General features: G+C 41.1%; 1 protein-coding gene across 1 annotated transcript in view; it reads left to right on the forward strand.

Moving 5' to 3' along the window:
* Nucleotides 1-17,486, forward strand: part of BAZ1B (bromodomain adjacent to zinc finger domain 1B) — a 56,921-nt gene that overhangs the window by 16,361 nt on the left and 23,074 nt on the right. Inside the window, exons 7-10 of the mRNA XM_085308380.1 lie at nt 1,426-3,121; nt 8,892-9,030; nt 9,539-9,669; nt 14,838-14,949. Of these exons, the coding sequence (XP_085164506.1) occupies nt 1,426-3,121; nt 8,892-9,030; nt 9,539-9,669; nt 14,838-14,949 (2,078 nt within the window). The remainder of the gene's footprint in view (nt 1-1,425; nt 3,122-8,891; nt 9,031-9,538; nt 9,670-14,837; nt 14,950-17,486) is intronic.

Genomic DNA, 17,486 nt, shown 5'->3' on the forward strand with positions numbered 1-17,486 from the left:
GTGAATGCCACTGCATGATTTCCGTCAGTTTCAGAACTGCTTGGATAACTRTGTGGCAGATGCTGCAAATCTTTGTGCTGAATGATCTAAATAGCTGGGACATTTTTGTTCCCTAGCCTTTTGTAGTGACTATCCAAATATGCTGTTAATGAAGTAAATGCCAGACCATTCTGCTGTTTTAGAATCCATCTTTGGGTGTAAAAAGCACTATATTTATTTATTTGTTTTTCATTTACTAAACTCACTTTCACGTGGACTCAACCTTTGTCATTTTTGTTGTAAAATTAGAGCAGAAGTATCTGGTATATCATTTTTTCTCATCAGGAAGATCGCTTCCATGGACTCTTCTGCAAGTTTTTTAATTTGCTTGAAGTAAAAACTAAATTCTTATGTGAGCTGTGTTTACCCTACTATGGTATTTGGGGTCATTCTCCTACTAGAACATATTTCATTGGTGGTGCTCAAATGCTTTATTCAGAGCACTGATGGATGGAGGCATGCTTGCAGTAAAAGGAAAAAAAAATATGCAGCTGTAACACTTTATGTTTAAGGATGGCACTTTCCATGGCACATTTCCCACTTAAATTTGCATTGAATTTTAAATGCTGAGAAGTGGTTGAAGAATTTAGTAATTTAGAATTAGTGTTCTGATGAAGTAACTTTGTACATATGACAGTTTAATATATGGTATAAACTGTAGATTAATACTTGTAATTATCATGATTCGTATCAGTGCTGAGTGTTTTCAGCTTAAATAATTCTCTTCAGCAAAAATGTCAACACAGAATTTTTGAAGAGTGAAGTTAAACAGACAGATTCAGATAGTATGTTATCTTTCAGTATAGATTTCTCGATTGAAGTAATGAAGACTCTAAAATCAGGGATAAAGACTCTAACAGTGAAAATCCAGAAGCCATAAATGTAAATATTTCTATGACAATCTTAACTTGATCACATTGTGTATGACTGTTTGCAAGTAAGTACTTCTTTGATGGCTGCATCTTCTACTATGCTTACTGCTGCAGATTTTTTTAATTGCAAATAATCTTAACTTTTCTGCTCCTAATTTCTGATAACTTTATAACRTAAAGGTTCTATTTCTGCAAGTGTCATATATTTTATTTTTCAGTTCTTGGAATGRGTTAATATTCTGGATGCGCTCTGAACCTGAATTTGAGGTGCTGAGATATTTTTGRAGTCAGTCTCTGGCTCTGAATCAAACTTTTTTTTATGCTGAAAGTAGGCTAACAGACTGCTTATTTAAAAACAATCAGATATTAAGTGCCATTACGTGAGAAATGCATCCTAATCAGGATTTACTATACTGTTCAAATTTGATGCAAGAGCTAGATTCCCATTATTCATCACTTTTTTTTTTTTTTACTTTGAAATGTTATTATAAAATAATTCTCTCTTTAATTTTAGTATATGACTCTCAACCCATCAACTAAGAGGAAGAGCTCTGGATCACCGGACAGAAAACCTTCTAAGAAATCCAAAGCTGATGGATCATCCCTAGGTCAGCCACTGAGCCCTACTCTGTGGTGTCATGTACATTTGGAGAAATCTATTATTGGGTCTCCACTGAAAGTGAAAAACTCTAAGAACTCAAAATGTCCTAAAGAGGAGTTGGAAGAGGTTATGAAAATAGTGTCACCTGGTAAACTTGGCTCTAACTTTCACATTCCAAAGAGGAGCCGATTGGGAAAGGGCAGCAACAAATCCTTGGACAAAAAGCAGAGAGGCAAAAGGGTTTTAAATGGGCAGAAGTCATCTGGGAAATCGAAGTCTCCTAGAAAAGGCTTGAAGACTCCGAAGATGAAGATGAAACAAATGACACTACTGGACATGGCAAAAGGTACCACTAAGGTGTCCAGAACTCCCAGGAATTCAGGAGGCACCCCTAGGTCTTCCAGTAAACCCCAGAAACATCTACCTCCTGCAGCACTCCATCTCATTGCCTATTACAAAGAAAACAAAGACCGGGAAGACAAAAAAAGTGCCCTTTCCTGCATCATCTCCAAAACAGCCAGGTTGCTCTCAAATGAGGATCGTGCCCGTCTCCCTGAAGATTTGCGAGGAATAGTTCAGAAACGCTATGAACTTCTAGAGCACAGGAAGAAATGGGCCACCATGACAGAGGAGCAACGAAAGGAATATCTGAAGAAGAAAAGGGAGAAACTGAAAGAGAAACTGAAGGAGAGAGCGAAGGAGCGGAAGGAGAAGGAGATGAAAGAAAAACTGGAAAAACAGAAAAGATATGAGGACCAAGATATTAAGGGGAAGACCTTGCCTACTTTTAAACTGGTTGATACTCCAGAAGGACTTCCTAATACTCTCTTTGGGGATGTAGCCATGGTGGTAGAATTCCTGAGCTGTTATTCAGGATTATTGATGCCAGATGCTCAATATCCTATTACAGCAGTTTCTCTGATGGAAGCACTTTGTGCGGAGAAAGGTGGCTTTCTTTACTTGAACCGGGTACTGGTCATTCTGTTGCAGACCCTTCTGCAAGATGAAATTGCTGAAGATTATGCTGAATTGGGAATGAAGCTTTCCGAAATACCACTTACTTTGCATTCTGCTTCTGAGTTGGTCCGTTTATGCTTACGCAAGTCAGATGTACAAGAGGAAAGTGAGGTCTCAGATAATGTAGATGAAAGCAAGGATTCGGCGACATTTGAGGATAATGAAGTACAGGATGAGTTTTTGGAGAAACTGGAGACATCGGAGTTCTTTGAGCTGACTCCTGAAGAGAAACTGCAGATACTGGCAGCGCTATGCCACCGGATTCTAATGACTTATTCAGTGCAGGATCATGTGGAGGCCAAGCAGCAGATGTCAGCGGAGCTATGGAAGGAACGCCTTGCTGTCCTGAAGGAAGAGAATGACAAGAAGAGAGCAGAAAAACAGAAGCGAAAAGAAATGGTGGCCAAGAACAAGGAAAATGGAAAGGATGAGAATACAATGGGAAGAAATGAAAAGAAAAAAAATGAGATGGTGAAAATAGAGCACCGGGTAGAAATAGAAGCTGATGATATGATCAGCGCTGTGAAGAGCAGACGCCTTCTTGCCATCCAAGCCAAGAAAGAGAGAGAACAACAAGAAAGACAAATGAGAGGTAAGAAAATTACTAGGGAAGTAGTGTGTCACAGAGTAGGTGAGAATAAATGAATTAATGGTGAAAACTGACAARTCTGTTTCCTGAAGTGTTACCTGAGTTCAAGGAATTTCCTGGCTAGAGAAGTACAGTTCAGCTGCTCTAGGGCTTTATGAGTGACAGCTTGGGAAAGATTTTTAGATGTTCCTGTGGTAGCTCAAAATATGGAATGTTGGGGGAAAAAAGAAGCAATAACTCTTTTCTGTTTTATATCAGTGAGCATCTTCTRTGCAGTGACTTTCTAAATCTGTCAGGCTCAGGAAGGCTGGAGAACAGAAGCTTTGTTTTGGGGGCAGGAAACCATGTTTGTCCATGCCCAAAGATCTTTTACCTCTTTTATGTACAGAGGAGATATTTTCTGACCACCAGTTAGTTCCTACARCTACTGCTGGCCCTGCTGCAATACAAACTGTCGGAATGATAATAGCAGTTGTCCTGCCAAAGGAAGGCATGGGCTCTAAATCCMAATTTCTAATTTCTTATTTTAAAGAACTAGTTACGGAATAAGCCAGCAGCGTGCCCTTGTGGCCAGGAAGGCCAATGGTATCCTTGGGTGCCTTAGGAAGAGTGTTGCCAGCAGGTCAAAGGAGGTGATCCTGATCCTCTACTCAGCCCCAGTGAGGCCTCATCTGAAGTACTGYGTCCAGTTCTGGGCTCCCCAGTACAAGGGACGTGGAGCTACTGAAGAGAGTCTAGCATAGGGCTACRAGGATGATCAGAGAGTTGGAGCATCTGCCCTATAAGGAACGTGTGCRAGAGCTGGGCCTGTTTAGCCTGGGGAAGAGAAGACTGAGGGGGGATCTTATCAGTGTGGATAAGCAGCCCCATCTCCTTGACACCCTCCCTTCAGGTGAACTCTTTTCAGTGGTGACAAGCAACAGGACAAGAAGCGATGGTTTCACAATCTGAAACACAGAAAGTTTTGCCTGGATATAAAGAAGAACTTCACTGTGCGAGTGACAGAGTCCTGGACCAGGTTTCCCAGAGAGGTTGTGGTATTTCCCTTCTCTGGAGATACTCAAAGCCTGCCTCTATGCAACCCTGTCTAACATGCTGTAGGTGACCCTGCTTCAGCAAAGGGGTTGGACTAGATGATGTCCAGAGGTCCCTTCCAAGCTCATTCTGTGATTCTGTGGTTCTATGAAGCTTATAAATATAAACTGTTCACTCAGACCCCTTCAAGTCATCAATTTTATTCCCAGATTGTTTATGCCTCTGTATGTGTGGTGCTTTTTGGTAAGGAGTATAGAACCTGAAGCACAAAACGCTGATAGAATCACACTACGGGGGATTTTGTTCATTGTAAATGTGGGTATTGTGCATCTGGAAGTGGACAGTATGAGTTGTGTAGGTTGTCATTTCACTTCTGAAACAGTTGAGRGGAAAGCTTCCAGCGTGGAGTCTGGCTCCTGTGCCTTAGCTGGAATCTGGAAATATTTGTTCTAGGAGACCAAAAATAGCTAAGTAACATAGACTTCTCTAAGGCTTCTCAGGGAGTGGAGTGGTTACAACCATGCCTCACATCAAAAATAGTTAGACCTTTCAGATACCTAGGTTAAGAGCTGTAAGTCTCAGAGGTATCAATAATCTCTAAAACAGATAAAACTGTTCACTTGGTTCTCATCCAAAGGGTATTCAGTAGAGACTTGTTTACTTGTGCCACATCTTACACTGTTCCCACCATAAATTAGTTTCCATCTGTCCAGGAGCCTCTTATAGTACAGTGCAAGAATGTTGATCTTTTTTTATTATAACTAGTATCCGGCCTGATTCCTTTTGCCCAGATCTGAACCTTCTTTTTTTTCCTGTAGGCTGGTTCCTTGCTGTCTTGTACTGTGAACTATTTACCACACCCAAACTAAAGCAAAGAGGAAATTCTTAGTATTCCTGGGCTTTCTGGTTGCATTTTAACTGGCTTCTCAATGACTAATTTCCTTTTGGTGCTGTCCTGGTTCCCCTTCCACCCCAGAGTAGCTGAAGACCTGGTGTGCTGTATCTGTTTTTCTCCAGAAAAACAAAGTACCAAATACCTAATGTGCTGTAGCTGGATTGTCTCTGGGTCCTGCTTTTTGTGGTTTTCCAGTTGTTTGATGGCAGGTTCAAATAGGAAGAAGAGAGTTGACAGAGGTGATGAAAAATCACTTGTTTTGAGTGATGAGGAAGTGTGATTTGGAGGGACTCCGCAAGGAAAAAKAGATATTTCTAGCAGGGAAGGAAGGATTCAGCCTTTCATTAAGGTTTGAACTCGTATTGCTTCCTTTCTACATAGCAAACCCTAACATTTCAGTCACTCAAGCCTCCTTTTATCTGTTAAGCAGCTGGTACAGAGACATAAATATACTAGCAGATCTCGGTGGATGTCAAGAGTGCAGCAATGGGGACTGCAGGATTAGCAGCTCTGAACTAGTCTGTTCAGGACCTCCGGCGTGAGGGCTGATGTGGTTTCAGTATATTAGAAACAGTTCAGAAAGCCAGAATTAGAACTGTCTCGTGCTACTACCTTGACAGAGCTTTTTGTGGCCCTCTTTCAGTGGATGGGCTTTCAGGCCATTTCAGTTACATTTGCTTTGGGTAACGTTAAGATCTTTGGGCGAGTAAAGAGCGGTTGCTGACAAAACACTAATTGTGAGATGTATAGATGGATAGATATAGGTGTACAGGCACACAGACACATGCACACCCCTGAACAGCTGCACAATCGGAGGATGCTGTTGTGCTGATGTCACCATTCTGGTAATATCAGTAACACTCAGTGCTAACCTCTTTACAGTTAAACCTATAGTGGTCATGGCCAATTATTCCAAGCTATTGTCAGAAAAGAACCCAGTGTAAGAAAGCGTAAATGTGGTGTTTTTTAAGTCTTTCTTGACTTCTTTTGTAGTTAATACTAGTCATGTATCAATACAGGAAGTTAATATCCCMGTTTTCTGGACAGTAAAAGCCTAGGTGCTTCCATTGCCATATTGCAAGTTGTTCTTTGCTTTATCACTTCACGAAACAATAGGATGTTTCCTGTAAGTCTGCTGGAGGAGCATAGAGAAATAGAAGTTTGTATGCCCAGAAGAGGCCAGCTAGAGAGAAGAGTACCAACCAAGACTAGCTTGCAGTCATAAATAAAAATGACACGTGAGGAGGAACTCTTTAAGTTGTTTTGTTGTTGTTCTTGACCAAACAATCTGGGCACACAAGAAAAATGAAGTTTCTGTTTTTTCCCTTCATTTCTTATTCTGGCATTTGGTAATACCCGCTACAACCGATTTTTGCAGTTGGACAGGAAAAATACCTGTTTCTCATGTTGTAGGCTTTCAAGAGTTTGCTGGCAGTGTGGCTTGTTTTGATTGGATTCTTGACTCTTGAAGGGAGGGTGGTGAGGAAGAAAGCTACTGTGTGCTTGCTAGAATTGTCGAGTACTCTTGCCATGAGCTATTTAATGTAGGGGGCATAGGTTCTGAAAAAAATGAACACTTGATTACAGAATTGAAAATCATGAAAACAAGCAATGCAATTATAGAATATGACTGGAATTAGTTTAGTGGTGGGGTTTTTTKGGGGGATCTCTTGACCATGAAAGCCAAGGGCACCTTACTAGTACTGCTTCCAGAATACTATCTCTGATTACTTCTCCAAGGCTGTTGACACTTGTTTAGATGAAGTTTGTGTTCTTTCTGGGTACAAATTAAGCTGCAAAGTATAGTTTTCTTAATGCTGTTTCTCTCACCTTGCTGTTCCATGTAAAGAGATGCTGGTGTATTGTTGCTCTGGTTAGATTTAAGTTTTTAAAGCTTAAGTCAAGGGCTATTGTGTATCTGGCTTTGAATTATCTGTAAAAAAGTTGTTAGTGGTGTGGGGGTAGAATTCTACTTAGGAAGTTCGCTAAATTAGTTTTGCCTCAATCCTCTTTTCCCTAAGTGTGTGACTGTAAAGTTTTTATTAAATTTACACCAGCTTACAAACTATTTATAATAATCTATGGAAATTCTGATAGTACCAGGGTGCGCTGCTTTTTCAGTAGCTGTTATAAATGTCATAGCAATACCACAGGTGAAAAACAGGTATCCGAATGATTCCCTCCYCGCCCCAGCTAACTCCTTGCTTCCTCTTCATGCTTGATCTGTTTGAGGTTTGAGCTGTAGTCAGTGAGCCATCAGCCAGGAGGTCCTGGTTATGTCACATGGCTCCCTATGGAAGAGGGGAACTTTTTTTGTCAGCTTAATAGAGGATTGTTTTTCATTTTTCTTGTTTTTGGTAGAGGCACACTGCTCCTGTGCATTTCTGCCCTTAGCCGTTCTGCTTTACAGCATGTCCAATAGTAAGGATTAAGGAAATTCCAAAGATCAGATTGCTAAAGTGAGCAACTCATTTAAGAACATTTAAATATATCTTGGCCAAAAATGCCACAAAATAAAAAGACTGACAAAAAATAAAATAAATAAAGGCAGGATGAGTGGGGAAATCAGGTGACCTTAGCAAGTCCTCAGAAGGAGCCGCCAAGAGAACTCGTGAGTAAATCACTTCATCTGTTTCCTTTCTGTAAAAGATGACAGCGGTACTTCCTGTAAAATGGATCTCCTGTTGCAGTTTGAAGTGCTCAGACATCAGTGATAGAAGGCATTTAGCCCCCATGAGAATGGTTTTTACTATTTGTTCTGATTTCAGTGTCTTAACATAGGGATAAGTTTAGGGAGGAGCTGACAATTACAAACATACAGGCTTATCAGCTGCTTAAGAATGGCCTTCAGGTATGGTTTAACAGAACAATTTTCCCATGCTGCACTTAAGCTGGTATATTGTTGGTATATTATCACATAAAAGTTCATATAAAAAATTGTTGTAACAAATACAGGGGTCTGTTTTTCAGCATTTCTCTTCTAATCAGTCAGGATTGATTACCTTGGCAGGACTTCAAAGATTTACCAGGTATTTACTAGTCAACTGTTATCAAACATACCTTGATACAGAAAATGGCTGCAAGAGAAAGAGTAGGTAGTAGTCCTGGGAAAAGTTCTAGCAAGAAGTTAGCTTTCTCCTTTGGACTGCAGTCAGCGTATGACCTTTATATGYTAGCTTTTACCTGCCCTGTCCCACCTCACCCCTAAAGGTTCTCCCACATGATAGCATGTCTGGAAGTCCATGAGGAGTTAGGATATATGACTTTTTTCACTAATGTGAGATGCTCATGCCTGGAAGCTGGCACAATTAACCAGTGTGCCACAAATCTGTTTGTTTAGTAGATAAGCTTCTGGGGAGAGCATTCMCCACAATTGCAACAATGGAAATGCAGCTATTGATTATCTGTGCTGATGTCCATGCTGTCATATTTGTACTACTCCCAAGTTTGAACTGTCCTTGAGGTATATTGTGCTGTGGTTCAAGAAGGACATTCAGCTCTTTATTGTTTGGGGTTGAAAAACGATGGATACCACTTCATTGATCTATAATGAGGAATAATTTATCCARTCCACTGTCATCCAGACTTCCCCTTTCTCTCATCCAGTTCATTCCTTCACCTTTACTTTTTTCCCTCGTTTTTTGTGAATTTTTTTCTAGAGTGGTGGGTGGAAGATGAGGTAAAGGGTGGGTGACTGTGCTTAAAAAAGAAAAATTAACCGTAGTCATGAATAAAGGAATAAATTATTCAATTTTCTTCATACAATCTAGTAAAATAAAAGAGAATTTTGATCTCTAGATACAGTAGAAGAAGACTAATACTTCTCTGTGCTTATTCCAACAGTAAAGATGGAGAAGGAAGCAGAGGAAGAAAGAATCCGGAAGCATAAGGCTGCAGCTGAGAAAACTTTCCAGGATGGAATTGCCAAAGCGAAGCTGGTGATGCGCAGGACTCCAATTGGCACTGATCGCAATCATAACAGGTAGGAAAGGCAATCATCCCCTGCCCCTGAATCTCTCTTCTGGTGTGGGCCTTTCACAGATGGCAGCCCCCAAGAAATATTTATAATGGAGGTTATTTAGAATACTCTCTGTCAGCTTTCAACTGTGCAGGAGAGCAGAAGTGAGTTTTTTGTTTATGTAGAATAAAATAACCCTTTACTGGTTTACAGACCAAGTTTTTCTGGCCTTCCCATGGAGGTCAGTGTCTGCTAGCCAGTGGAGCTTCAAGTGCTTGCATCACTGCTCAAGAATCTACTTACTGTCTTCTCCTTTCCATATTTTTTTACATAGGAATGCTCTTAGAATTGATTATAATGAAAACTTTCTGTGTTTATGAATTATGTTTTACTAACAATATAAACTTTTTTTTTTCCAGTCAAGTATGCAGGTTCTTCCTTCCACAGACACACCTTAAGCAAAGATGGATGGTGTGTGACTGTAATCAGAAGTGGACACAGGTACCTGTTAATGTATATGTGTTCTTTACAGGTATTGGCTATTTTCAGATGAGGTTCCTGGCTTGTTCATTGAAAAAGGCTGGGTACATGACAGCATAGACTACAGATTCATCCTTCCCCACCAGAAAAAGGAGGATGTGAAAAAGGACTGCAGCTCAGTAGGTATGATCAGATAGCTTATTTGTATACTACTTTTCCTATCTAACTATTAGGAAGGCTCCATGAATGTGAGAAAGAACTTGTTAATCCAAATGTCTTACTGTGGGTCCTCCAATATGAGTGCGCTGTAAATTTAGGAAACCTGCACACAGAAAAGTTTGGTGCTCATGATGATCTTGCTGCTGCAGATCTTGAGATACAGAAAGGGACATGGAATAAGATCATCCCTCACTTAAAAGCAGTCAAGGTGATGTCAGCTCTGGAGTACTATTTACTATGTACCTTCTGGGTTACAGTGCGCTGGGCTTCTTAGACATCTGATTAGTTGTCTACTGCAGTGAGTGAGGATACCCATCATAACGCTAATGCTCTGTCAATGAGGGAACTTCCAGATTAATCTGCTTGCCACAGAGAACAAGTATGCTGCTTTTGCTCTGGAGGTGCAATGAGCTGAGCTGAGCTGTACATCTGATGCTTCCATACTGTAGAGATCTCAAGGCCTGTTCAGCACCTTGCTATAGTCCCCAGCATGAAATTCTGTCAATCAAGGCAGTCTTCTAGATCACAGAATCATAGAATGGGTAAGGTTGGAAGGGACCTCTGGACATCATCTAGTCCAACCCCTCTGCTGAAGCAGGGTCACCTACAGCATGTTAGACAGGGTTGCATAGAGGCAGGCTTTGAGTATCTCCAGAGAAGGGAAATACCACAACCTCTCTGGGAAACCTGGTCCAGTGCTCTGTCGCTCTCCCAGTAAAAAAATTCCCCCTCACGTTCAGGCAGAACTTCCTGTGGTTCAGTTTTTGCTCATTGCCTCTTGTCCTGTCACATGGCACTACTGAGAAGAGTTTGTCCCCATCCCCTTGACACCCTCCCTTCAGGTGCTTATCCACACTGATAAGATCCCCCCTCAGTCTTCTCTTCCCCAGGCTAAACAGGCCCAGCTCTCGCAGACGTTCCTTATAGGGCAGATGCTCCAACTCTCTGATCATCCTCGTAGCCCTATGCTAGACTCTCTTCAGTAGCTCCATGTCTCTCTTGTACTGGGGAGCCCAGAACTGGACGCAGTACTTCAGATGAGGCCTCACTGGGGCTGAGTAGAGGGGCAGGATCACTTCCCTCAACTTGCTGGCAACACTCTTCCTAAGGCACCCAAGGATACCATTGGCCTTCCTGGCCACAAGGGCACATTGCTGGCTCATGGTCAACTTGTCATCCACCAACACTCCCAGGTCCTTCTCTGCAGAGATGCTCTCCAGAAGGTCAGCCCCCAGCTTGTGCTCGTGCCTAGGGWTATTTTTCCCTAGGTGCAGGACTCCACACTTGCCCTTGTTGAACCTCAGGAGGTTCCTCTCCGCCCAGCTCTCCAGCCTGTCCAGGTCTCTCTGAATGGCAGCACAGCCCTCAGCTGTATCAGCCACTTCTCCCAGCTTGGTATCATCAGCAAACTTGTTGAGGAGGCACTCTGGGACTATGTCTGTAGCTTTATTGGTTGAGACCATTTTGGCAGACATTCTATTGCATGCATCCTTTCAGCCTGCTCTTGTGCTGAATGTGCAAATAAGGTGCAATGACTAGCTGATGGTCTGGTACTCCTTCTGTAGTTCTGCTTTGGTGACTTGGAGGCTGGGTGGTCAAGCATTGCAAGCAGAATATGGACATATATAAAAATCCTTTTGTGGAGGGGCAAACTTAATGCTTCTGTGTTACAGAAGACAATGCTGTAATCTGATCAAAGTTGCAATTTCAGTACTGTTCATTTGCTGCTTTTGGAACATCATAGACTCACATTGAGTCCACCTACAGCAATACTGCACAAAAGAGATTGTACTGAGTTAAATCTGAGGACTCTCACTTGGTATATTCTGCTTAGACAACAGTCAGAGTCAGATCTATTGAGGAACAGACCACAGCAAACATAGTGATACTTCTTCTAATGTGTATCTTCCTAGCCACCTGCATCGTGTGGACTTTGGACTTGTTGAGCTAGGGGTGATATACAGCAGCCCTCAATAGATATTTCTTTTTATTGTGTGAATTTGTTCAAATATTGACTAGTCGTGTTGCTATAAATCAACTTGCTTCTAGCAAGTGTTAATTGTTAATTCTTCAAGTGCTGCCTAAGTATTTACCCAGCTACTATGTGAGATTTCAGCACTTTCCTTTTAAAATTTCATGAGACTCTGTTTAAATTTATATCAGGCTGTTGGAACTGTCACCTAATTGTGCACCTGTGTGTGTGTATTGTACAAGCTGGGGTGAATGCCTGCGTCCATGTGTGTACTGGACTGCAGCTTCCGTTTCACAGGRGATTAATGAATTCCAGGTAGAGCTACATGCACAGTGTGACTGAGACCTCACTCAAAGGTTTAGCTGGAGATTTTATAAACTAAACTTTCCAGTCTTTCCCATAGCCATTTGTGATGACAAGTGAGGAGATGCATATTTCGTGTGATGCTAGTTTGTTAACAGAATTACGCTATTTTGGATTGCCTTGTGGCTGTTACCGCTCTAGTGACTGGCAAAGCTGTCTCCTTGAGCAACTGCAGGGAGATTCTCTGTAACAGGCTGGTGAGCTTCTTTCAAAACTTGCATCGATAGAGCACACAGCACTTAAGCCTGCATTAGGAGTGTAGCATCCTAGAAAGCAGGGCCAAAGGGGTTGTTTCTGTCCAAAGCAAGAGGAACTCTAAATATAAATGTCCTTCTCAGACTTTGGAGCAACCTAAGCTTGAAATTCTTGAAGAGTAGAGAGTGTGTCCCTGCTAAGCAGTCAGTCTTGTGTTAGTCTGTTCTGATCTTCCTTAATGTCTAGCCTAAATGGTCACCTGCTGCATTCAACTCTGAAATTTTTCCTAGCAGACCTGGGAAAACTGATTTGTTTCCTTTCTCTGACATCAATCTCATACTTAAGAGTAGTTATATCCACCCTTTTTTCCATACTCCCCCTCCTCCAAGTCTAAAGTCCCGTTATTGTATGCCAGCCTCTCTAAATTGTTTTCCATAGTTACTAAGACCCCTCTGATCAACTTAAAACTCTCTCTAGCTGATCTATTATCTTGTCTGAAGTAGAGTTCCCAAAACTGTGTGTGAAACAAGACTTCAATAGCAAGTAGAGCAAGAATGTTGCACATCTTCATAAATTATATATTCTTGATTGCATTACATCAGTGTGGTGGCTGCACCTTTTAACCAATGTAACTGTTAACTGGTTTTCACTTTTTGATGCACTAGGACACCCAGCTACCATTTGAACAGCACTTACAGTGAAATACTGTTCCTTACCCTGTATCTACTATGAATTTTATGCCTGCTGAAGTTTAGAATCTGCCTCATGCACTGAATTACTCTACTTTTTTTCCTAGATCAATATTCACTTTTTTGAGACAGTTTTATTCTCCAAAGTGTTTGACACCGCATGTGAGATCTAAAGGCAGCAGTGTAGCACAAGCTGCTGATTTTGTTAAATGCCGTGTCCTCAATACGGTAGCTAGATTTGATTCCAAGCTTTAGGCAAGCTTTAGATCTGTTACCTATATCATACAATCAGTGCAGCTGGTGTTTCTTCTATCCAGCACCTCAGAGCAGAGCCTGCTTGCCAGTTGCCTGCAGTGAGTTCACCTGAAGGACAGGTAAATCACCTATTATCATCTGCTTATTCAAGATGATGGTGCCMGTACTGTGGCCCAACCTTCACATCTACTTTTCAGAGTGCTGAACACATTGGACTCGAGGAGAGGCAGGTTTACTTCAGAGGGGACTTGCCCATTTGTAGGGGATTCAGGCTGCCTGCCTTTGCCAGCCACAGTTAGGAGGTGGTGATCTGTGTGTAGGCTCCCTGGCAAAAAAGGAAAGAAGGAAAGGGGGTTTGTGGTTGTTTTTGGACTCTGAACTGAAGCGAAATTCAAAGTACTTTGAATTTCATCTTAAAGAGCACTGTACATTCTTTCTGCTCTTTCTGTTAACAGCTCGTACTTTCACAGATATTACCCTTTAAAATGGCCAAAGCTGCACTGTTGAAAGGAAGGATATTTGAAGGAGCTTTGTTATTATTATGACCACAAGGGATGGAGGGAGAATTGCTGCCAGCTGCCTTCAGAATCTCTATTGTAGTACTGCAGAAGTTGAACTGAATTTCATTCACCCCGGCTCTCTCACGCTTTCTGGACTTAAATAATTTTAACCCTCTGTAGAGGAAATGTTTTTCTTAGCATAATTGTCCCTTTCACAATGCTTACAGGCTTTCTTTAGCTGTTGACAGGAGATCGTGTTAGCTACTACTATTTTTTTCCTATTACTACTTCTTTTCCACTAAGAATATTCACTCTTACCTTTTCTCTGATCAGAACTGCGAAAGCGCAGTTGTCATCAAAGAGGTTCTTATGTTACTGTAGGGTTAGATTTTTCTTAAGGTGCATCATGGCCCTCTAGTTGCTTTTAATTGATTTACTCCCTCTCCATAATAATATGTGCACACACACACACACAAGCATGCAAACATGTATCTATAGTGCATTATTTATTTATTTATTAAAAAAACACAGCTTCCGGTTGCTTTCTTCCAAATGATTACTCTGGGACCAAACCAGTGTTCCAGAGTAAGGAGAAGGATGATGGCTTGCTTTAAACAGTTAATTTCATATATGAATCCTTACCTGTATGACAAGCAGGAACTGTTGCATGGATTTTCTRTAGTGTAGGAATACGCAGTTGGCATAACAGGCACCGTATTAAAATATCCACCAACAATTAACTGGTATTCAAGTTTTTTGTTGGGGGATGATGCTCAGAAATACAAATTCATTCTATTTATAACACAGAGTTCTAAGAGTACTTTGTCAGTATATGGCTAAAGAATGAAACTAGTTGTATGTATATGATACAGTAGCAACTCTTCATTAACTTTTGTATGTACTTTTATGATGCAGTAATATTTTCTTCAAAAATCAGCTATCTTTTTAGCATTCTATAAATGTTAAGATATAKAGCTTAACAATACCATGTTGAGTTTAGCAAAGTAATGGTAGATTTGTTTTCTCTGACATACTGCTGAACTACATGCTGAATATAAACGCCTTAACTGGAGACAGTTTAGTTTTTGCAAGATAAAAATGCTGACTGAGGAGAAATGTGAGTGAGAATACGTTTGAGCTTATGCTTTTCTTTTACAGATAAGCGGAAGAGCACAGCCACGGATGGCAGAGTGAGCATACTTCATAGGTCTGTGCATGTTGCAGACATTCCTGCAGAGACCACTACACCCAAACAGGGACAGAACTTGTGGTAATACATGCTTTTATAGCTGTGACGAGCTCAAAGAGTAGAGGTCAAGGAAACTATACAGAGATTTCATTTGATACAATATAGAATAATGAGTAGTATCTCTTGAACATGTGCTTTCTATTCCTCCTGATACCTGATGGTAGCCTTGGATCCTATTACTCTTTCAGTACTTAACTTCATTTAGCAGTCTACCGGGCCTCTGTTATCGGTATAATTACTAGTGGTGAATGGGTAATAGGACAGCTGATCTGAGAGTCATTAGACCCATTCTAGTCAGCCTAATTAATTTGACTTAAAGCCAATGTAAATTAACGTAGGAAAAATGATTTGGTGTATTGTTTTTTTATACTCAAAAGAAATATTAGTTTTTTTTTATAGTGGCTGTGGACTTTTTTTACATACTGGTAAACAAAACAACAACAACAGAAAGCTGTGACCTGGCTAACAATGCCTAGTTTTTTTCATAGCTGATCTCAGCAGATCTGAGTTATGGCACATGTGATCCTTGAGCACATGAAAYTGAAGTCTTCGTTGAGATCTTGGGAGCCAGGCCTATGCTTTGCATATCCTTGTGGTATGTGAGACATTTAGAGCCATTCTCCCACTCTTTCTCAGTGTYGTCTTTCTTCCTAGGTTTCAAAATGGACTGTGGTGTTGTCCATTTGTTCTCCTATAATGCTATACTGTGGAATTGATTTCTGTAGCTACTGATAATTGCTATAGCTTAGCAAAATTATTCTTCTGTGTGGACTGTATTTCCTTCCTTGTGCCAAGCAGTAGCCGCCAACATGTCTTTTAACTAAATTAATCAAATTTAGGTTCTGTACCTTCAAGCAAATCTGGTTATGACTCCAGTGATTGGCCCTACCAGTGTCTCTTCCCTTTAAAGTTCCTTATGTGGACCATTGCTGTACATGGTAAGGAGTGATCAACAATGTCCCTGTGCCAGAAAAATTGGCTATAGGTTTGCTTTCTAAACTGCCTATGAGGGACTCCACATTTAGGTAATTCTGAAAAGTAACTGTCACAAAGTACTTGTTCCTGCAGCTCTCTTGCTAGCACTGGCTCTTTTACAGAGTTTTCTGCTGCTGACAAAGTGGGATTACAGCATCTTTGCTAAATATCACCAGTTGTAAACTTAGCTCCAAAACGTAGTTCCACTGCTGCCACAATGTCAGAACTACTTTACTAAAAACACTCCTTCTGCAACTGGGAAATGTCAGAGACTGAAATTTGTGGGCCTCTTGACTCATCTAAGCAGTCAGCATTGAGTGCTGATTCTTTGGATTGCTCTACCCATACTCTTTCACTGCCAGCAAGTCTWGGGAGATAAGTTTCCCCTGCATGCCCTCACCCTGTCCAACTTTACCATGCCAAACCTCAACCCCTTCCTCARTCTAGTCCTTTGCACATCTTGTCATACGGCCAAAATTCAAGTAACTGGGTATTCTAAGGGAGTGGGTGGTAAACAGGAGGTCTTAGAGGAAGAGGACAGTAAGATCCACAGGAGAGTCTTCTCTGTTCTCTCTGACTACCTCTTTTAATAYTTAGTCTTCATTTAGCAGAGATAGCAAGATATGCACCAGAAGGACAAATTTTATAAGGAGAACAATAGCTTATCTTGGATAATGCTGGATGATGCTATAAATTGAGAACAGTGCAAAGTCAAATCAGATAAGTTAACAAGCAGCACAAAGTCCCTGTGATCTGAAATTTCAGGCCTAAGATGGAAGAACATCATGTTTGGTATTTGAGTAGCTTGATCAAATTGACCACTCTCAATGACAGAGTGAGAGAGCTCAGAGAGGTTCAGAAGGTAGGAGTGCTTTATAGAGTAACTAGTCACAGAACCCAAAAGAGAAGAAGCAGCTCTTTGAACCAGGTCCAGTACAGTCTCAGGACTGAATTATATTTTATTTTTGAAGAGCAGCTTTGTAAGAAGTGACTGTAATGTGCTTAGATCCAATATTCTCATAAGAGCTCAAGAGACAGCAGTGCTATAGTCATGCTTATTCTAAAAATGAGAGMTACGTTTAAAAAATAAGATCTCAAAAGAAGGAGGAGAAAAAAAAATCCTGGAAGTTGCAGCCAAAGGCCTAAAATGCTTTCAAAGCGATTGTCTTGAAGTTTCCATACTAATTGTTCAAGGCAAGTGCCTCTTTCCTCAAATCTTTTCAAATGTAACTTGGAAATAAAACAACAACAAAAACCATGTCAGTATGGTTGCAGAATCACAGAATGGGTAAGGTTGGAAGGGACCTCTGGACATCATCTAGTCCACCCCCTGCTCAAGCAGGGTCACCTACAGCATGTTAGGGTTGCATCCAGGTGGGCTTTGAATATCTCCAGAGAAAGAGTCCTGGAACAGGTTTCCCAGAGAGGTTGTGGAGTCTCCGTCACTCACACAGTGAAGAAGTTCCCCCTCACATTCAGGCAGAACTTCCTGTGGTTCAGTTTTTGCCCATTGCCTCTTGTCCTGTCACATGGCACTACTGAGAAGAGTTTGTCCCCATCCCCTTGACACCCTCCCTTCAGGT

This window comes from Rhea americana, unplaced genomic scaffold (assembly GCF_003343005.1).
Source record: "Rhea americana isolate MKP2758 unplaced genomic scaffold, rheAme1 scaffold_274, whole genome shotgun sequence".
Taxonomy (NCBI): domain Eukaryota; kingdom Metazoa; phylum Chordata; class Aves; order Rheiformes; family Rheidae; genus Rhea; species Rhea americana.